Source organism: Rhinoraja longicauda, chromosome 35, assembly GCF_053455715.1.
Source record: "Rhinoraja longicauda isolate Sanriku21f chromosome 35, sRhiLon1.1, whole genome shotgun sequence".
In the NCBI taxonomy this organism is placed as follows: Eukaryota; Metazoa; Chordata; class Chondrichthyes; order Rajiformes; family Arhynchobatidae; genus Rhinoraja; species Rhinoraja longicauda.
The window spans coordinates 14,894,197-14,909,893 of record NC_135987.1 but is presented as its reverse complement, the minus strand read 5'-3'; the positions used below and the strand labels follow the sequence as shown (position 1 = coordinate 14,909,893).

At 45.3% G+C, this 15,697-nt stretch overlaps 2 protein-coding genes across 2 annotated transcripts in view; one reads left to right on the top strand and one right to left on the bottom strand.

The window, feature by feature from the left end:
* The window catches only part of cdh23 (cadherin-related 23), a 694,191-nt gene that overhangs the window by 117,569 nt on the left and 560,925 nt on the right, over positions 1-15,697 (bottom strand). The gene's annotated exons all lie outside the window — the stretch shown is intronic.
* The window catches only part of vsir (V-set immunoregulatory receptor), a 55,400-nt gene that overhangs the window by 22,401 nt on the left and 17,302 nt on the right, over positions 1-15,697 (top strand). Inside the window, exons 2-3 of the mRNA XM_078428660.1 lie at positions 5,229-5,636; positions 14,661-14,729. Of these exons, the coding sequence (XP_078284786.1) occupies positions 5,229-5,636; positions 14,661-14,729 (477 nt within the window). The remainder of the gene's footprint in view (positions 1-5,228; positions 5,637-14,660; positions 14,730-15,697) is intronic.

Sequence of the window (15,697 nt, the reverse complement as noted above, 5' to 3'; positions counted from 1 at the left end):
TTGGAACTGAGATGAAGAAAAACTTTTTCACTCAGAGAGTTGTGAATCTGTGGAAAGCTCTGCCTCAGAAGGCAGTGGAGGCCAATTCTCTGGATGCTTTCAAGAGAGAGTTAGATAGAGCACTTAAAGATAGCGGAGTCAAGGGATATGGGGTGAAGGCAGGAACGGGGTACTGATTGTGGATGATCAGCCACGATCACAGTGAATGGCGGTGCTGGCTCGAAGGGCCGAATGGCCTACTCCTGCACCTATTGTCTATTATAATTCTTCTACAGTTTTTTTGGTTTTTTTCAGACTTCCAGATTCCTATTGTCTATTGTCTATTGTCTATTCTGCCTTTTAATGTTTGCCTTTTAGCAATGAGGATTTGCAGTCATTTACAATTTGTTCCATTACGAAGCTTCGAAAGGGAGAAGAAACTTTCACTTCTCTCATGCCATTTCCTTAGAGAATCCCCCAGCACTTTGCATCCTGTGAATAAATGCGCAGAAAGACACAAAATGCTGGAGTAACTCAGCGGGCCAGGCAGCATCTCTGGAGAACATGCTGCCATTACATGGCGTGTGCCAAGACTATCGTTTTTCACACAACATGCCCCTGAGGAGCTAATTACCAGATATTTTGACATGTGATATTTGTTTATGCCAGAAAAAGCCAGAGATAAATAGTGGCCATGGGAGCACAGAAGTGTGTGGTCTTTTGTGACCACGAGGGAAAGATGGAACCCTCAGATTTATTGATTGAAAGGTACAGCATGGAAACAGGCCCTTCGGCCCATTGTGTCCATGCCAACCATCGATCACCTGTTTGCACAAGTTCTCTGTTATCCCACGTTCTACACACCAGGGATAATTTCCAGAGACCAATGAACCTACCAATCCACACGACTTTGGGATGTGGGGGGGAAACCTGAACACCAGGAGGAACCCCACACTGTCACAGGGAGAACGTACACACTGACAACACCCGCCGTCAGGATCAAACCTGGTGCGGTGAAGCAGTGGCCCTACAAATTGCTTTAAAAGGTCCATCTGGAAGATGACACCTATAATGTTGTGATGCCCCCTGAGGCTGTGTGCAAATGTCAGCTTGGATTATGTAGCCACAAGTCCCCAGTGCAGAGTGAAAATATGAATTGTGTTTGATGCAGAATTCACAAAATGTCCTGTGACTAGTAAACAACTAAACAGAATGAACCTTCAACCAATTCAACAGAATGCCAACACACTGGGACATTAGCCAGACAGGATCATGCAGAAATCGTGTGGTGTCCTGGTGAGATTACAGTTTTGGGTTTGATGAAGTCCCTCGTGAACCAAACACTAAATTCACCATATTGTAGCGGCATTGTCTTAAACATTGCTTCTGAAACGTTGTTCCATTAACTTCAGAAACCAAACTTCGGAAGCAGAGTGTTAACGTACAGCTTTACTGCATTTAGCCCATTTTGATTTGTATGGGTAGAAACCGAGCCATGGATTTCCCTCTTTGCCTCCTTTAACCAAAGGCGTGCGGGTTTCACAGGTTCGTTGGCCTCTGTAAATTAGTCCTGGTGTGTAGGGAATGGATGAGAAAGTGGGATAAGATAGAACTAGTTTGAACGGTGATCAATGGTCAGTGTGGACTTGGTGGGCCGAAGGACCTGATTCCATCCCTAAACTAAACTAAAATTTACTTCTAGATAGACACAAAAAGCTGGAGTAACTCAGCGGGACAGGCAGCATCTCCGGAGAGGAGTGGGTAATGTTTCGGGTTGAGACCCTTCAGACTGGTAAGGATAAGGGAATCGAGAGAAATAGTCAGAGTAAGGCTAACCTCAAATTGAAGGAACAGCATCTCATATTTCGCTTGGGCAGCTTACAGCCCAGTGGTATGAATATTGATTTTCACGTAGCACCGGCATTCCCTCTCTCTCTATCCCTCCCCCACCCAAGTCGCACTAGCTTCTCATTTACACCCTACAAAGAGCTTACAATGAATGGCCTGTTTCCTTTATCATCGTTATTTTTTGCATCTTTCATTCATTGTTCTTTATTTCTCCACATCACCGTCTATATCTCTCGTTTCCCTTATCCCTAACCAGTCTGAAGAAGGGTCTCGACCCGAAACGTCACCCATTCCTTCTCTCCAGAGATGCTGCCCGTCCCGCTGAGTTACTCCAGCTTTTTGTGTCTATCTTCGGTTTAAACCAGCATCTGCAGTTCCTTCTTACACATTAAACTTTACTTCTATCAGGTTGGATGGTCTCTGCAACCTCCTGCATCTCTAAACTAAATGTGACCAGTGTTAAAGCAGGGGTGCGTGGCACTTTAGCACTGTGTGGAAATGTTCCATTGTGACATTGATCTTTGTGGGCAAAGCTCTAGGCGTGGTTTTGTTGGGTTTCTGTGTGTGTGTGTGTGTGCAGGGTCGTGACAGTATCAGCGTGTGCTACCTGACTCATTGCAAAACCGGGCAGATGTCAGCACAGCAACACAGTTGTGAGCCTGTCCTCGGAGATACACAATGGAGGCAGTCTTCCCATTGTTAACGGAAGGGTGCTGCCGCTTCCAGAATTGACGCTGTAAATGGGGAGATGTGGGAGGAAACCAGAGGCAGTGATCAGGGGGCTCCATGAGACCCAGACATAAACACACACATCACTTTGTACTAAAACCCACAAGGGACGTGCTTTTTGTAAGGAGGTTGCAGAGACCCTCCCCAACCTGATAGAAGTAGGGTTTAGTTTAGTTTAGGGATACAGCATATAAACAGGCCCTCGACCTACAGAGCCCACTATTCACACTAGTTCTAAGTTATCCCACTTGTGCATTCATTACCTGCACTCTAAGGGGTAATTTACAGGGGCAAATTAACCTACAAACCGGTATGTCAGAGGGTAGTTAATCTGTGGAACTCATTGCCACAGAGGGCTATGGAGGCCAAGTCAATGGATATTTCTAAGGCAGAGATAGCCAAGTTCTTGATTCGAACAGGTGTCAATAGAAAATAGGTGCAGGACTAGGCCATTCGGCCCTTCGAGCCAGCACCGCCATTCATGCTGATCATCCACAATCAGTACCCCATTCCTACCTTCTCCCCATATCCCATTGACTCCGCTGTCTTCAAGAGCTCTATCTAACTTAAAGATAGCGGAGTTATGTGGAGAAGGCAGGAAAATGGGATTAGGTGGCAGAGGTCAGCCATGATTCAATGGCGGAGTAGACTCGATGGGCCGAAAGGCCTAATTCCACTCCTATAACTTGTGAACTTATATTTTTGGGATGTGGGAGGAAACCAGAGAACCCAGAGGAAAAACCTGCACGGTCACAGCGAATTATGGGATGGATAGATTGGGTAGACAGTCAGAATTTCACGTCGAGTGGAAAAATCAAATACTCCGATGACACCAGTTAATTTTGTGTCATCTGCAAACTTGCTAATCATGCCTTACACATTCTCATCTAAATCGTTGACATCAACCACAGACAGCAATGGGCTCAGCACTGATCCCTGAGGCTCACAGGCCCACAGTGCAAAAAGCAACCTTCATCCACCACCCTCTCCTACCTTCTATGAAGCCAATTCTATAACCAGGCGGCTAATTCTCTCTGGATACCATGCGACCTAACCTTCCAGAGCAGTCTACCATGCTGAACCTTATCAAAGGCCTCGCTGACGTCCATATTGGCAAATGTTCATGGCCCTGCTGTTATCAACCTTCATGGTTACTTCTTCAATAAACCCAATCAAATTCATGAGACATGATCTCCAACATACAAAACCATGTTGTTTATCCCTAATCAGCCTTTATCAATCTGAAGATATTTTTAAAATTGGGATCAAAGTACTTGCTCATATTGAGAGAACCAGACAGAAATAACCAAGGCACCTGTGAGCCAAGCTCAGGGTATACTTCCTACTGTGATGAGGAAATGAAAGAGACAGTTCAGCTACTCTGTGCAGGATGCAATTCAGCTGTTTGCTTATGATCATGTCTCCAGCAGAACCCCTTTCTCATGGCATAAAGCTCCAACAGCTGATAGATTCAAGGTGATTGGAAAGCAAGATCTGAGGCAACACAGCACAGAGTTTAATTAGGAACTAGAGAACCACTTAAATGTTGTTTTGGAAATTGATGAGTGGAGAAAAAAAAGAGTCTTGGATTTTAAAAGTATAGGGTTCAAAACTGTGTAGGAAGGAACAGCAGATGTTGGTTTACACCAAAGATAGACACAAAAATGCTGGAGTAACTCAGCGGGACAGGCAGCAAGGTCTGAAGAAGGATCTCGATCAGAAACGTCACCCATTCCTTCTATCCAGAGAGGCTGCCTGTCCTGCTGAGTTACTCCAGCATTTTGTGTCTATCTAGGGTTTCCGTGTCACTTTTCCTTCAGTAATCAGACGCCATTTGTGTCTTAGGAGCTTTAACTGCAGGTGGTCTTTAAAATTGACAAGCAGAAAAAAAGCTGCTTTGGATTTAAACAGTATAGGAGTCAATCGTGTTTCCATGTAACCTCCCCAGAGTAATCATGCTGCCGTCGCCCACAATGGTGCAGACAATGCTCCAGTTGCACTTTGTACTTAGACTTTAGAGATACAGTGTGGAAACAGGCCCTTCAGCCTACCGAGTCCACGTCGGCCAGTGAACATTCCATGCACTAGCGCTATCCCACAGAATTGGGTCAATTTTTATTGATGTCAAATAACCTATAAACCTGGATGTCTTTGGAGTGTGGGAGGAAACCGGACCACCCGGAGGAAACCCACGTGATCACAGGGGGAACGTACAAACACCGTACAGACAGCACCCGTAGTCAGGATCGAGCCCGGAGGAAGAACTTTTTCAGTCAGAGAGTGGTGAAGGTGTGGAATTCTCTGCCTCAGAAGGCAGTGGAGGCCAGTTCGTTGGATGCTTTCAAGAGAGAGCTGGATAGAGCTCTTAAGGATAGCGGAGTGGGGGGGTATGGGGAGAAGGCAGGAACGGGGTACTGATTGAGAGTGATCAGCCATGATCGCATTGAATGGTGGTGCTGTCTCGAAGGGCTGAATGGCCAACTCCTGCACCTATTGTCTATTGTCTATTGTCTATTGTCTCTGGCGCTGTAAGGCAGCAACTCTACTGGGCCACTGCGCCACCCACTTAGCTTAGTTTGATTTTAATTTGCAACATTTTCACAATCTGGGACCTCTTAAGGTGAGATGTCTGGTAGGACTAACAATCTTTATACTTCTTTCCCTTTCTTCAGGTCAGGCCACGGAGCTGAAGGTATCAATTGATCACACAGTCTACTCATGTCCGGAAGGACTAAATGTCACCTTTAAGTGCAGCCTCTCTGGACACCTCATGTATAGGCACGACCACTTGGCCAAGTTGTGGTACTTCAGCCACGGCAGGAATGACACGTGTGCGGAGAAGATCCATATCCGTAACATTTCATTCAAAAGGAACAGCCACAATCCCTACAAAGACCGCGGGGTCTACATGAACTCTGATCACAGAGGGAAGTTCTGGGTCACCCTCACCAACTTGGTGCACGATGACCAGGGAATCTACTGCTGCGTCGTACACGAGCTGCACAGTGTGCTGGAAAGCAAGCCACACGCAAGGATCGCACTAACTGTACAAGGGACCATGGAGCTCAAGATTGTGCGTGGTAGGTCTCCTTAAAAAACAATTCTCTTGGGATCTGCACTCAGTCACGCACATTTCATTCAATGCACCGCCATTGGCCAAAGCGTGAGGTTTATCAAACTAAATTTGGCACATGCCTTCATTTGTAAACATGTAACCATAAAAATTGGTCAAAGAGATGGGGGTCTAAAGACATTGGAGACCCTCGGACGATCTTTAAATGGACTTTACTGGACTTTATTGTGCGCTAAAGGTTATCTCCGTTATCCTGTCTGCTGCGGACAGCACGTCTTCGTATCAAGCCCACTCTTCCCCCTCAGTTCACCCTATCTACCTGATTTGCTCCCATTTTCCATTCCCATCTATTCCCATCTCCTCAGCACCTGGTTACCCCACTCACCACATTCAAGCCTCTCTTGTTTTCCCAAGCACCCTCCCACTCCTCTCCCACCTGACTCCAACCACCAGTCCACCCCTTCTCACAAAGATCCCATTATGTGCCAACTCTTGCCCCAATCCCTCACCTCTTTATACTGGCCACCTCCCCTCCGGCATCTGCAGTTCCTTCCCACGCATAGCTCTAGCTGTACTTTTACCACTGCCAACACTGTGGACAAAGTGTTGCCAAAGTGGTGCCACAGTCTGAGAATAAAGTGGAGGCCATTTAAAACTGAGGTAGGAAGGAACTTTTTCACCCAGAGAGTAGTGAATTTGTGGAATTCTCTGCTACAGAGGGCAGTGGAGGCCAAATCACTGGATGAATTTAAGAGAGAGTTAGATAGAGCTCTGAGAGCTAGCGGAATCAAGGAATATGGAGAGAAGTTGGGCACAAGTGACTGATTGTGGATGATCAGCCATGATCACAATGAATGGCGGTGCTGGTTCGAAGGGCCGAATGGCCTCCTCCTGCACCTATTTTCTATTCTCTTAGCCCTGAGAAACCCAAAACATTAGCGTGCATTTCCTTCCGCAGATGCTGCCTGACCCCTAAGTTTCTCCGGCAGTTTTTACTGTGCTATGACAACCTCATCGTGCACAGCAGAGGCCATCAGTCTAAAAGGGTCCTGAGCCAAAAGGTTCTCCAGAGATGCTCTCTAACCCGTGGACTTACCCAGCACTTTGTGTCGGTTTTTGTAAACCAGCGGTTCCTTGTTTCTACTGAGCTGCTCTTGAACTGGAGGTAACGGTTCTCGGGCTACTGCACTTTCTTTCTGAAGGTTTATTCACAAAGTGCTGGAGTAACTCAGCAGGTCAGGCAGCATCTCGGGAGAGAAGGAATGGGTGACGTTTCGGGTCGAGACCCTTCTTCAGACTGATGTCAGGGGGGCGGGACAAAGGAAGGATATAGATGGAGACAGGAAGATAGAGGGAGATCTGGGAAGGAGGAGGGGAAGGGAGGGACAGAGGAGCTATCTAAAGTTGGAGAAGTCGACGTTCATACCACCGGGCTGCAAACTGCCCAGGCGAAATATGAGGTGCTGTTCCTCCAATTTCCGGTGGGCCTCACTATGGCACTGGAGGAGGCCCATGACAGAAAGGTCAGACTGGGAATGGGAGGGAGAGTTAAAGTGCTCGGCCACCGGGAGATCAGTTTTGTTAATGCGGACCGAGCGCAGGTGTTCAGCGAAGCGATCGGCGAGCCTGCGCTTGGTTTCGCCGATGTAAATAAGTGCAAGGTAGCAGCGAGAGAGATAGTGTCGATCGTGGGGGGGTGGGTCATTGATGAGATTAGCTGCCTTCCTGAGGCAGCCCCTCCTATACATCCCACGAGATGGCAGCTGATATCTTCATAGATTGAAGCAGTATTTGAAGTGTTCCGGGACAACTGACTCTTAGACCATTCGCAGAGATTGAAGATAATTCAAAGCAGTAATTTGGGCACTGTTAACAACACTTTAGTTTGCACACCTAATTTCAGCTGGAAGGCAGACTGCTTGGTCATGTTTACTTCCTCAATCCACAATCTGACAATATTGCTAACGTGTCTCAGGGGTGAAATTCAGATGGTACGCGCGGGTCTTGTGGAAACAAGGAAGGCACTAGGCAGAAATGAAATTATGAATCTAGGATTAACCAGGTACAATCTAATAAACGGTTCTGTCCTGATACCAGGAGGCAGTCTTCACACAAATACTGCCCAATACCTGGAAGGAGGTGGCAACAAACTCCATGTAGTCAGGATCAAACCCGGGTCTCTGGTGTTGTTAGGCAGCAACTCCAAAGACGTACAGGTATGTAGGTTAATTTGGCTAGGCAAATGTAAAAAAATTGTCCCTAGTGGGTGTTGGTGTGCGGGGATCGCTGGACGCCACGGACCCGGTGGGCCGAAGGGCCTGTTTCTGCGCTGTATCTCTAAATCTAAATCTAAAACTCTATCACTGCACCACTGTGCCACCCCAAACTATACACTAAGCTGGGACTTACTGAAGTTCGGACAGAGGTTCTTATTGAAATGGATCTCTTTTGTCTCGTCATGTCACCGTTGAACCAAATCACGTATCACGCATTGGCACAAGGGATTAATTAACCACAATAGTATATCTCTGCCATCTTACAGTTCTTGTAAACGTGGTGTTAATATTTACTGCAGAAGGGAATCACAATGTAGACAATAGACAATAGGTGCAGGAGGAGGCCATTCGGCCCTTCGAGCCAGCACCGCCATTCAATGTGATCATGGCTGATCATTCTCAATCAGTACCCCGTTCCTGCCTTCTCCCCATACCCCATGACTCCGCTATCCTTAAGAGCTCTATCCAGTTCAAATGTATAAGGTATTGCAGTGCCAACAGGGGGACCTGCTTGGCGGATCTCTCCCCCACACACCAGATTATTATCCAAAGATAAATGCACAATATAGATATTGTGAATGGGTGAAAGCATTTGTAAGAATTAATATGGGTGCCCATCCTAAAGATGGCAAACATAAAATCCTGTTGCAAAACCAATGTTTCAAAAAAATGCAACGGTTCCTTTGCACTTGTAAACAGCGTTGCAGGAAACGTTGCAGACAGCTGGTGCATACACCGTGAACCCATTGGCAGTGTTGTGGTTGTGCAGAAACCTGTCTCCACAGGCAGAGACGGCACAATTTGGACAAGACTTAGTGAGGTTGTGCTTGCTGTACATTCGGCAACTTAAGGACGACACAAGTGTACAAACCATTGAAGCACATTGGCGACCATTAATCCTCTTGACACATGCTCAGCCATTCCATGAGTTCATGGTTGATCATTTAGCTCAGCATCACTCTCCGGAACTAACCAGATATCTCTCGATTCCCCCTGATAGCCAAACATCTATTGATCTCTGTCTTAAATACATTCCCACATCCCTCTTGGAAAATATGGAATACATTGTGACAATTGTGAAGAATAACTGCAGCCGGGATAAAGGCATTTCCTCTCATCTCCTGAAATGTGGTCTCCTATTTTGTGCCGGTGACTTTAGTTCTAATCAGCCCAGAGGAATGCACCATTTCTCTGTCGAGCCTTGTAAAAATATTGTACTTTTCAATGAAGGTATTTATTTCACAAAATGCTGGAGTAACTTCTTCAGTCTGAAGAAGGGTCTCGACCCGAAACGTCACCCATTCCTTCTCTCCTGAGATGCTGCCTGACCTGCTGAGTTATTCCAGCATTTTGTGAAATAAATACCTTCGATTTGTACCAGCATCTGCAGTTATTTTCTTACACTACTTTTCAATGAGATCATAAAGATTGTAAAGAGTGTAGGGGCCAATCAGCTTATCACCTTTCTACAGGTTAAATTGTGCAAATCAAGAATCAACTGGCAAACTTTTATTATGCTCTCTCTATCCTTGATTAGGTAGGGAGATCTATAAAATGATAGTTTTATAGATCTATTTTGTCTATAAAAATGACAAAATAATACCATTGTCCAATATAATCGCAGCAAACAGTTGTTACACTTGTACTCAAATGCTTTTACATTAAAGAATACATATTTCCTAAATGCTCCTTGTATCCACAAACTAACTCAGTGATTCATACACAAGAATACCCAGATCCCATTGAATACCAACACCCTTTAATCTTCTATGATTTAAAAGATATTCCATTTCTAAATGGTCTATCAAAGTCAATGACCTCACATGTTATTCCATTTGTTACATAATTGCCCATTTACTTAACCTGTCTATATCTCCAAAAGCCTCCCCATATGATCCTCACAAATCAATCCCAACTCGGTTGGCATTATCAGTAAGCTTGGGTATATTATACTTGGTCCTTGCATTCAAATAATGGATTGTGAAAAGCTGGGCCCCATGCTTCAATCCCAACTCAAAAATGACATGTTTATTCCAAATCCGTTTTCTGTCGTTAACCAATTCTCAGTCCACACTTGGAAAGATGGCATCTTGTTTTTTGTCTGTTAAGCTCTATTGAAGGTCTTTTCGAAAGTCCAAATTCAGCACTTATCTGTTCTGCTGGTTCGAATCTCAAGAAACACGATTTCCCCTTTGTAAATCCATATCGGGCTCTGTCCAATCCCAACATTTTCAAAGGTCACCTCCTCAATAATAGATTCTAACGCATTTCCCACCAGTGATGTCAGATAAAGCATGGTTCCCCATGTTTTATCCTGCACATTTATGAAACAGTGGGCTCACATTTGCAGGAACCGTGGAAGTTTGCAAGGCATCACCCATCACATCCCTCTCCATATTCACCTCCTTCAAAACCCAACCTTCATGGCGTTGTGGTCACGATGTCACTGTGATTTATTGGTTTCAGTCGCATTGTTGTCTCCAACACTTTTATTTAAGTAGATGGTAATTATTTCCACTTCTCATTCACTCCAGAGCATTGTCAGCACATCTCAGACACATTCCATTAATCTTTGGCAACACTTTGTCCACATTGTTGGCAGTGGTAAAAGTACAGCTAAAGTTATGTGTAGGAAGGAACTGCAGATGCCGGTTTCAACCGAAGATTGACACAAAATGCTGGAGTAACTCAGCGGGACAGGCAGCATCTCTGGAGAGAAGGAAGGAGAGAAGGTGACGTTTCGGGTCGAGCCCCTTCTTCAGATCCGTCAGACAGCTAAAGCTAGTTCAGTTATAGGTAGAAGAGAGAATGTTCCTCCATCCTCTGACAAAAGTATCAGCCGTTGTCTAATTTTTGTCTTGGACTGGGGAATTCAAAGAAACACATCCATCTCCGCAAGTAACAACTATTGCAAGTCATCCCTACGCCAATTGGACGATCACAGTTTCTGAAACCCATGACAGTACCTAACTTTGTTCAAACCAGCCTCAGCTGCAAAGAGGACCACGAGGCTGAAGCAGGCTGGCAGCCTGGCTTTGAGGAAGAGGTCCTTTGTCCCTTGAAAACAGGCCGCAGGGGCATAATATGCACATTAAAGAAACATGAAAAAAAAAAGCCCAGAAAACTATTAGACAAAAGTACATGACATTTCAAGTCTAGCCCAGATTCTTCAGCAATATTCAACGAACAGCCGTGAAATAGGTTGCCTGGCTGCTCTTTCTAGCTAGCAAAATATAAAAATGAGCATTTCTACAATAGCTGTTCTAGCTCAAGACCATTCACAACAGGTTACAACCAGCAAGGTACCTCTCAAATGGAGTCACTGTGATGATGGTACTCCATTATCCAAATTCAGGGGCAGTTTCTTCCGTTGTTATCAGGGAAATTAACCATCCTATCACTAACCATCCTATCACTACCTTGCACTAAACATTATTCCCTTTATCCTGTCTCTATACAGTTTGGACAATAGACAATAGACAATAGGTGCAGGAGTAGGCCATTCAGCCCTTCGAGCCAGCACCGCCATTCAATGCGATCATGGCTGATCACTCTCAATCAGTACCCCGTTCCTGCCTTCTCCCCATACCCCCTCACTCCGCTATCCTTAAGAGCTCTATCCAGCTCTCTCTTGAAAGCATCCAACGAACTGGCCTCCACTGCCTTCTGAGGCAGAGAATTCCACACCTTCACCACTCTCTGACTGAAAAAGTTCTTCCTCATCTCCGTTCTAAATAGCCTACCCCTTATTCTTAAACTGTGGCCCCTTGTTCTGGACTCCCCCAACATTGGGAACATGTTTCCTGCCTCTAATGTGTCCAATCCCCTAATTATCTTATATGTTTCAATAAGATCCCCCCTCATCCTTCTAAATTCCAGTGTATACAAGCCTAATTGCTCCAGCCTTTCAACATACGACAGTCCCGCCATTCCGGGAATTAACCTAGTGAACCTACGCTGCACGCCCTCCATAGCAAGAATATCCTTCCTCAAATTTGGAGACCAAAACTGCACACAGTACGGCTTGATTGTAATCATGTATAGTCTTTCCATTGACTAGATAGCACGCACCAAAAAAGCTTTTCTGTACATTGGTACACGTGACAATAAACTAAACTAATGTAATGATTTAAGGTAAACACAAAAAGCTGGAGTAACTCAGTGGGTTGGACAGCAGCTCTGGAGAAAAGGAATAGGTGACGTTTCAGGTCGAGACTGGTCGATTTCAGAATGGCAGGCAGTGACTAGTAGGGTACTGCAAGGCTCAGTGCTGGGACCCCAGCTATTTACAATATATATTAATGATTTGGACGAGGGAATTGAATGCAACATCTCCAAGTTTGCGGATGACACGAAGCTGGGGGGCAATGTTAGCTGTGAGGAGGATGCTAGGAGGCTGCAACGTGACTTGGATAGGTTAGGTGAGTGGGCAAATGCATGGCAGATGCAGTGTAATGTGGATAAATGTGAGGTTATCCACTTTGGTGGCAAGAACAGGAAAGCAGACTATTATCTGAATGGTGGCCGATTAGGAGAAGGGGAGATGCAACGAGACCTGTATGTCGTGGTACACCAGTCATTGAAAGTAGGCATGCAGGTGCAGCAGGCAGTGAAGAAAGCGAATGGTATGTTGGCATTCATAGCGAGGGGATTTGAATATAGGAGCAGGGAGGTTCTGCTGCAGTTGTACAGGGCATTGGTGAGACCACACTTGGAGTATTGCGTACAGTTTTCCGTATGTCTTTGAATACTCCAACATATTTCTACAGCATGCAGGTACAGCAGGCAGTGAAGAAAGCAAATGGCACGTTGGCCTTCAGAGTGAGAGGATTTGCATGTAGGAGCAAGCAGGTCCTACTGCAGTTGTACAGGGCCCTCGTGAGACCGCACCTGGAGTATCGTGTGCAGTTTTGGTCTCCTAATTTGAGGAAGGACATTCTTGTTATCGAGGGAGTGCAGCGTAGGTTGACCAGGTTAATTCCCGGGATGGCGGGACTGACATATGATGAAAGAATGGGTCGATTGGGCTTGTACTCACTGGAATTTAGAAGATTGAGGGGGGATCTTATAGAAACTTACAAAATTCTTAAGGGGTTGGACAGGCTAGATGCAGGAAGATTGTTCCCGATGTTGGGGAAGTCCAGAACAAGGGGTCACAGTTTAAGGATAAGGGGGAAGTCTTTTAGGACCGAGATGAGAACGTTTTTTTTCACACAGAGAGTGGTGAATCTGTGGAATTCTCTGCCACAGAAGGTAGTTGAGGCCAGTTTATTGGCTATATTTAAGAGGGAGTTAGATGTGGCCCTTGTGGCTAAAGGGATCAGGGGGTATGGAGAGAAGGCAGGTACGGGATACTGAGTTGGATGATCAGCCATGATCATATTGAATGGCGGTGCAGGCTCGAAGGGCCGAATGGCCTACTCCTGCACCTATTTTCTATGTTTCTATGAGACCCTTCTTCAGACTGATGATGCTGAGATGCTGTCTGACCCGCTGAGTTACTCCAGCTTTTTATTTCTATCTTCGATGTAAACCAGCAACTGCAGTTCCTTCCTACACATAATGTAAAGCCCTGGTGGCTAATTTCTGCAAAGTTCTGACAAATGGAAACTGGAGAATGCCCAATAATCTGTTTGTAGCGACAATGATTGAAGGATAATCATTGGCCTAGGCAATGTGGGAAATGTCCACCCCTCAATTAAATCGATCCAAGTGGTCTTTAAATCCAGTTGAAACTGTGGACAGAACTTTGGTTTCGTACTGCTTCCTTATATAGTTTAGTTTAGTTTATACAGCGCGGAAACAGTTATACAGGTCCTTCGGCCCAACGGGTCCGCGTCGACCAGCGATCCCCGCACATTAACACCATCCAACACCCACGAGGGACACATTTTACATTTACCAAGCCAATTGACCTACAAACCTGTACGTCTTTGGAGTGTGGGAGGAAACCGAAGATCTCGGAGAAAACTCACGCAGGTCACGGGGAGAACGTACAAACTCCGTACAGACAGCGCCCGGAGTCAGGATCGAACCCGGGTCTCCGGCGCTGCATTCGCTGTAAGGCAGCAGCTCTACCGCTGTGCCACCGTGACCGCTGATGGTACCACTGATAGTGCAGCACTCCTTTGGTACTGTCGAAACACAAGAGATCCATCTTTATCTTTAAGTCTCAAGTCTTCTGATCATCCCTGATGCATGTTCTCAATGGGATCCCACTGTGTACATACGATCTGCTGCATTTCAAGAGCAGAGGTAGCCGCTTTGCGTATCACTGGAGATAGTGGATGATATGACATAAATACAAACCTTTCAAATTATGTGAGTGAAAGGAAACCTCAGGACAGATATGAAGAAAATGACTTCACAGAACGTACATGAATGAGCTTCCTGTTATAATAATAATATAATAATAATAATAATAATAATAATAATAATAATAATAATAATAATAAATAATAATAATAATAATAATAATAATAATAATAATAATAATAATAATAATAATATTCATTTATTGTCATTGCAACGAGTACAACAAAATTAAAAAATAGCCAATCCTGACGGTGCGTAAAAACATATATGCAATAAATGCAAAACACCTGTGTGGTCGGTTGGGTAGAACAAAGCCTGGGATCGGCCATTGGAATCTCCCCAGTTTGTTATTATTTTCTCTCAGAAGGGACCACAGCCTGGCAATGACAGTGAAACACGAACAGATCACGGCTTAATCCAAATATCTTCATATTTTGCAGCAAACGGCACTCAGGCCTCTAATCGAAAGTGTACTGTTCATGACGTGAAAGGAGAATCAGACTCAGAAGGTAAGATGTCGCTCCGTACATTTGGAAGAAACAAATCCTCATGGCCTCTCTGTATCTCTAACACCAACCGCCACGTTGCACTTTGTAACTTCAGTCCACATGTGTCCAGCCAGATAGATGGTTGCTTAGTTTATTCCACGTGTGGCCAGCTGGGAATGTTCCCTTCACCCTACACCTTCACTTCTAGAGAACAACACTCTGACCATTGTTGAGAGCATCCAGGAACATGAGATAAAGGCCCATGTGCCTGCTGAGGAAACCTTGATCCACAACCTTCTCCTCACTCCCACCAAACACACTCACACACACACACACACACTATGAAAACCGTGCTGTCAGCTTGTTCACCCAAATCTGCAGGACAACCCTGTAAAAAATGCCATTCAATCCACTGAGTTTCTATTACCTGTTTCTAGTTATTCCCGAAACCCCATTCTTTCCCCATTACCATGCAACTTCAACCTTAGTGGTTGAAAGTAACCTCCCATTTTGAACGTTACTTCCACCAGACCAGTGGGCAGTGGACTGCATGAAGTAAGGTTTTTCTTAAATATGTGTGCATTATCAACTTTTGGGTCAAGATTTCTCTTTAGTGTCCTTGATTAAATCCATCTTAATTTTAAACTCCTCCATCCAATCTCTTATTATGCTTCTCGGACCAAGGAGAACACTGAGCCAATTCTCAGCAACGCTGTGAAAGCTCTTGGCATGACCTGCTACAATCTCAGGTCAAGCCCCTGGGTGTCAGGGGTTATGGGGAGAAGGCAGGAGAATGGGTTTCGGAGGGAGAGGTAGACCAGCCATGGATTGAATGGCGGAGTAGACTTGATGGGCCGAATGGCCCAATTCTGCTCCTACCACTTATGACCTCATGAAATCAACCAACCTGGAACGACTGCACCCCTCGACGAGCTTCTGGCCCCACACCCTCTCCATCGAGCAAGGCTGCTGTTAGTACAGCCAATGAC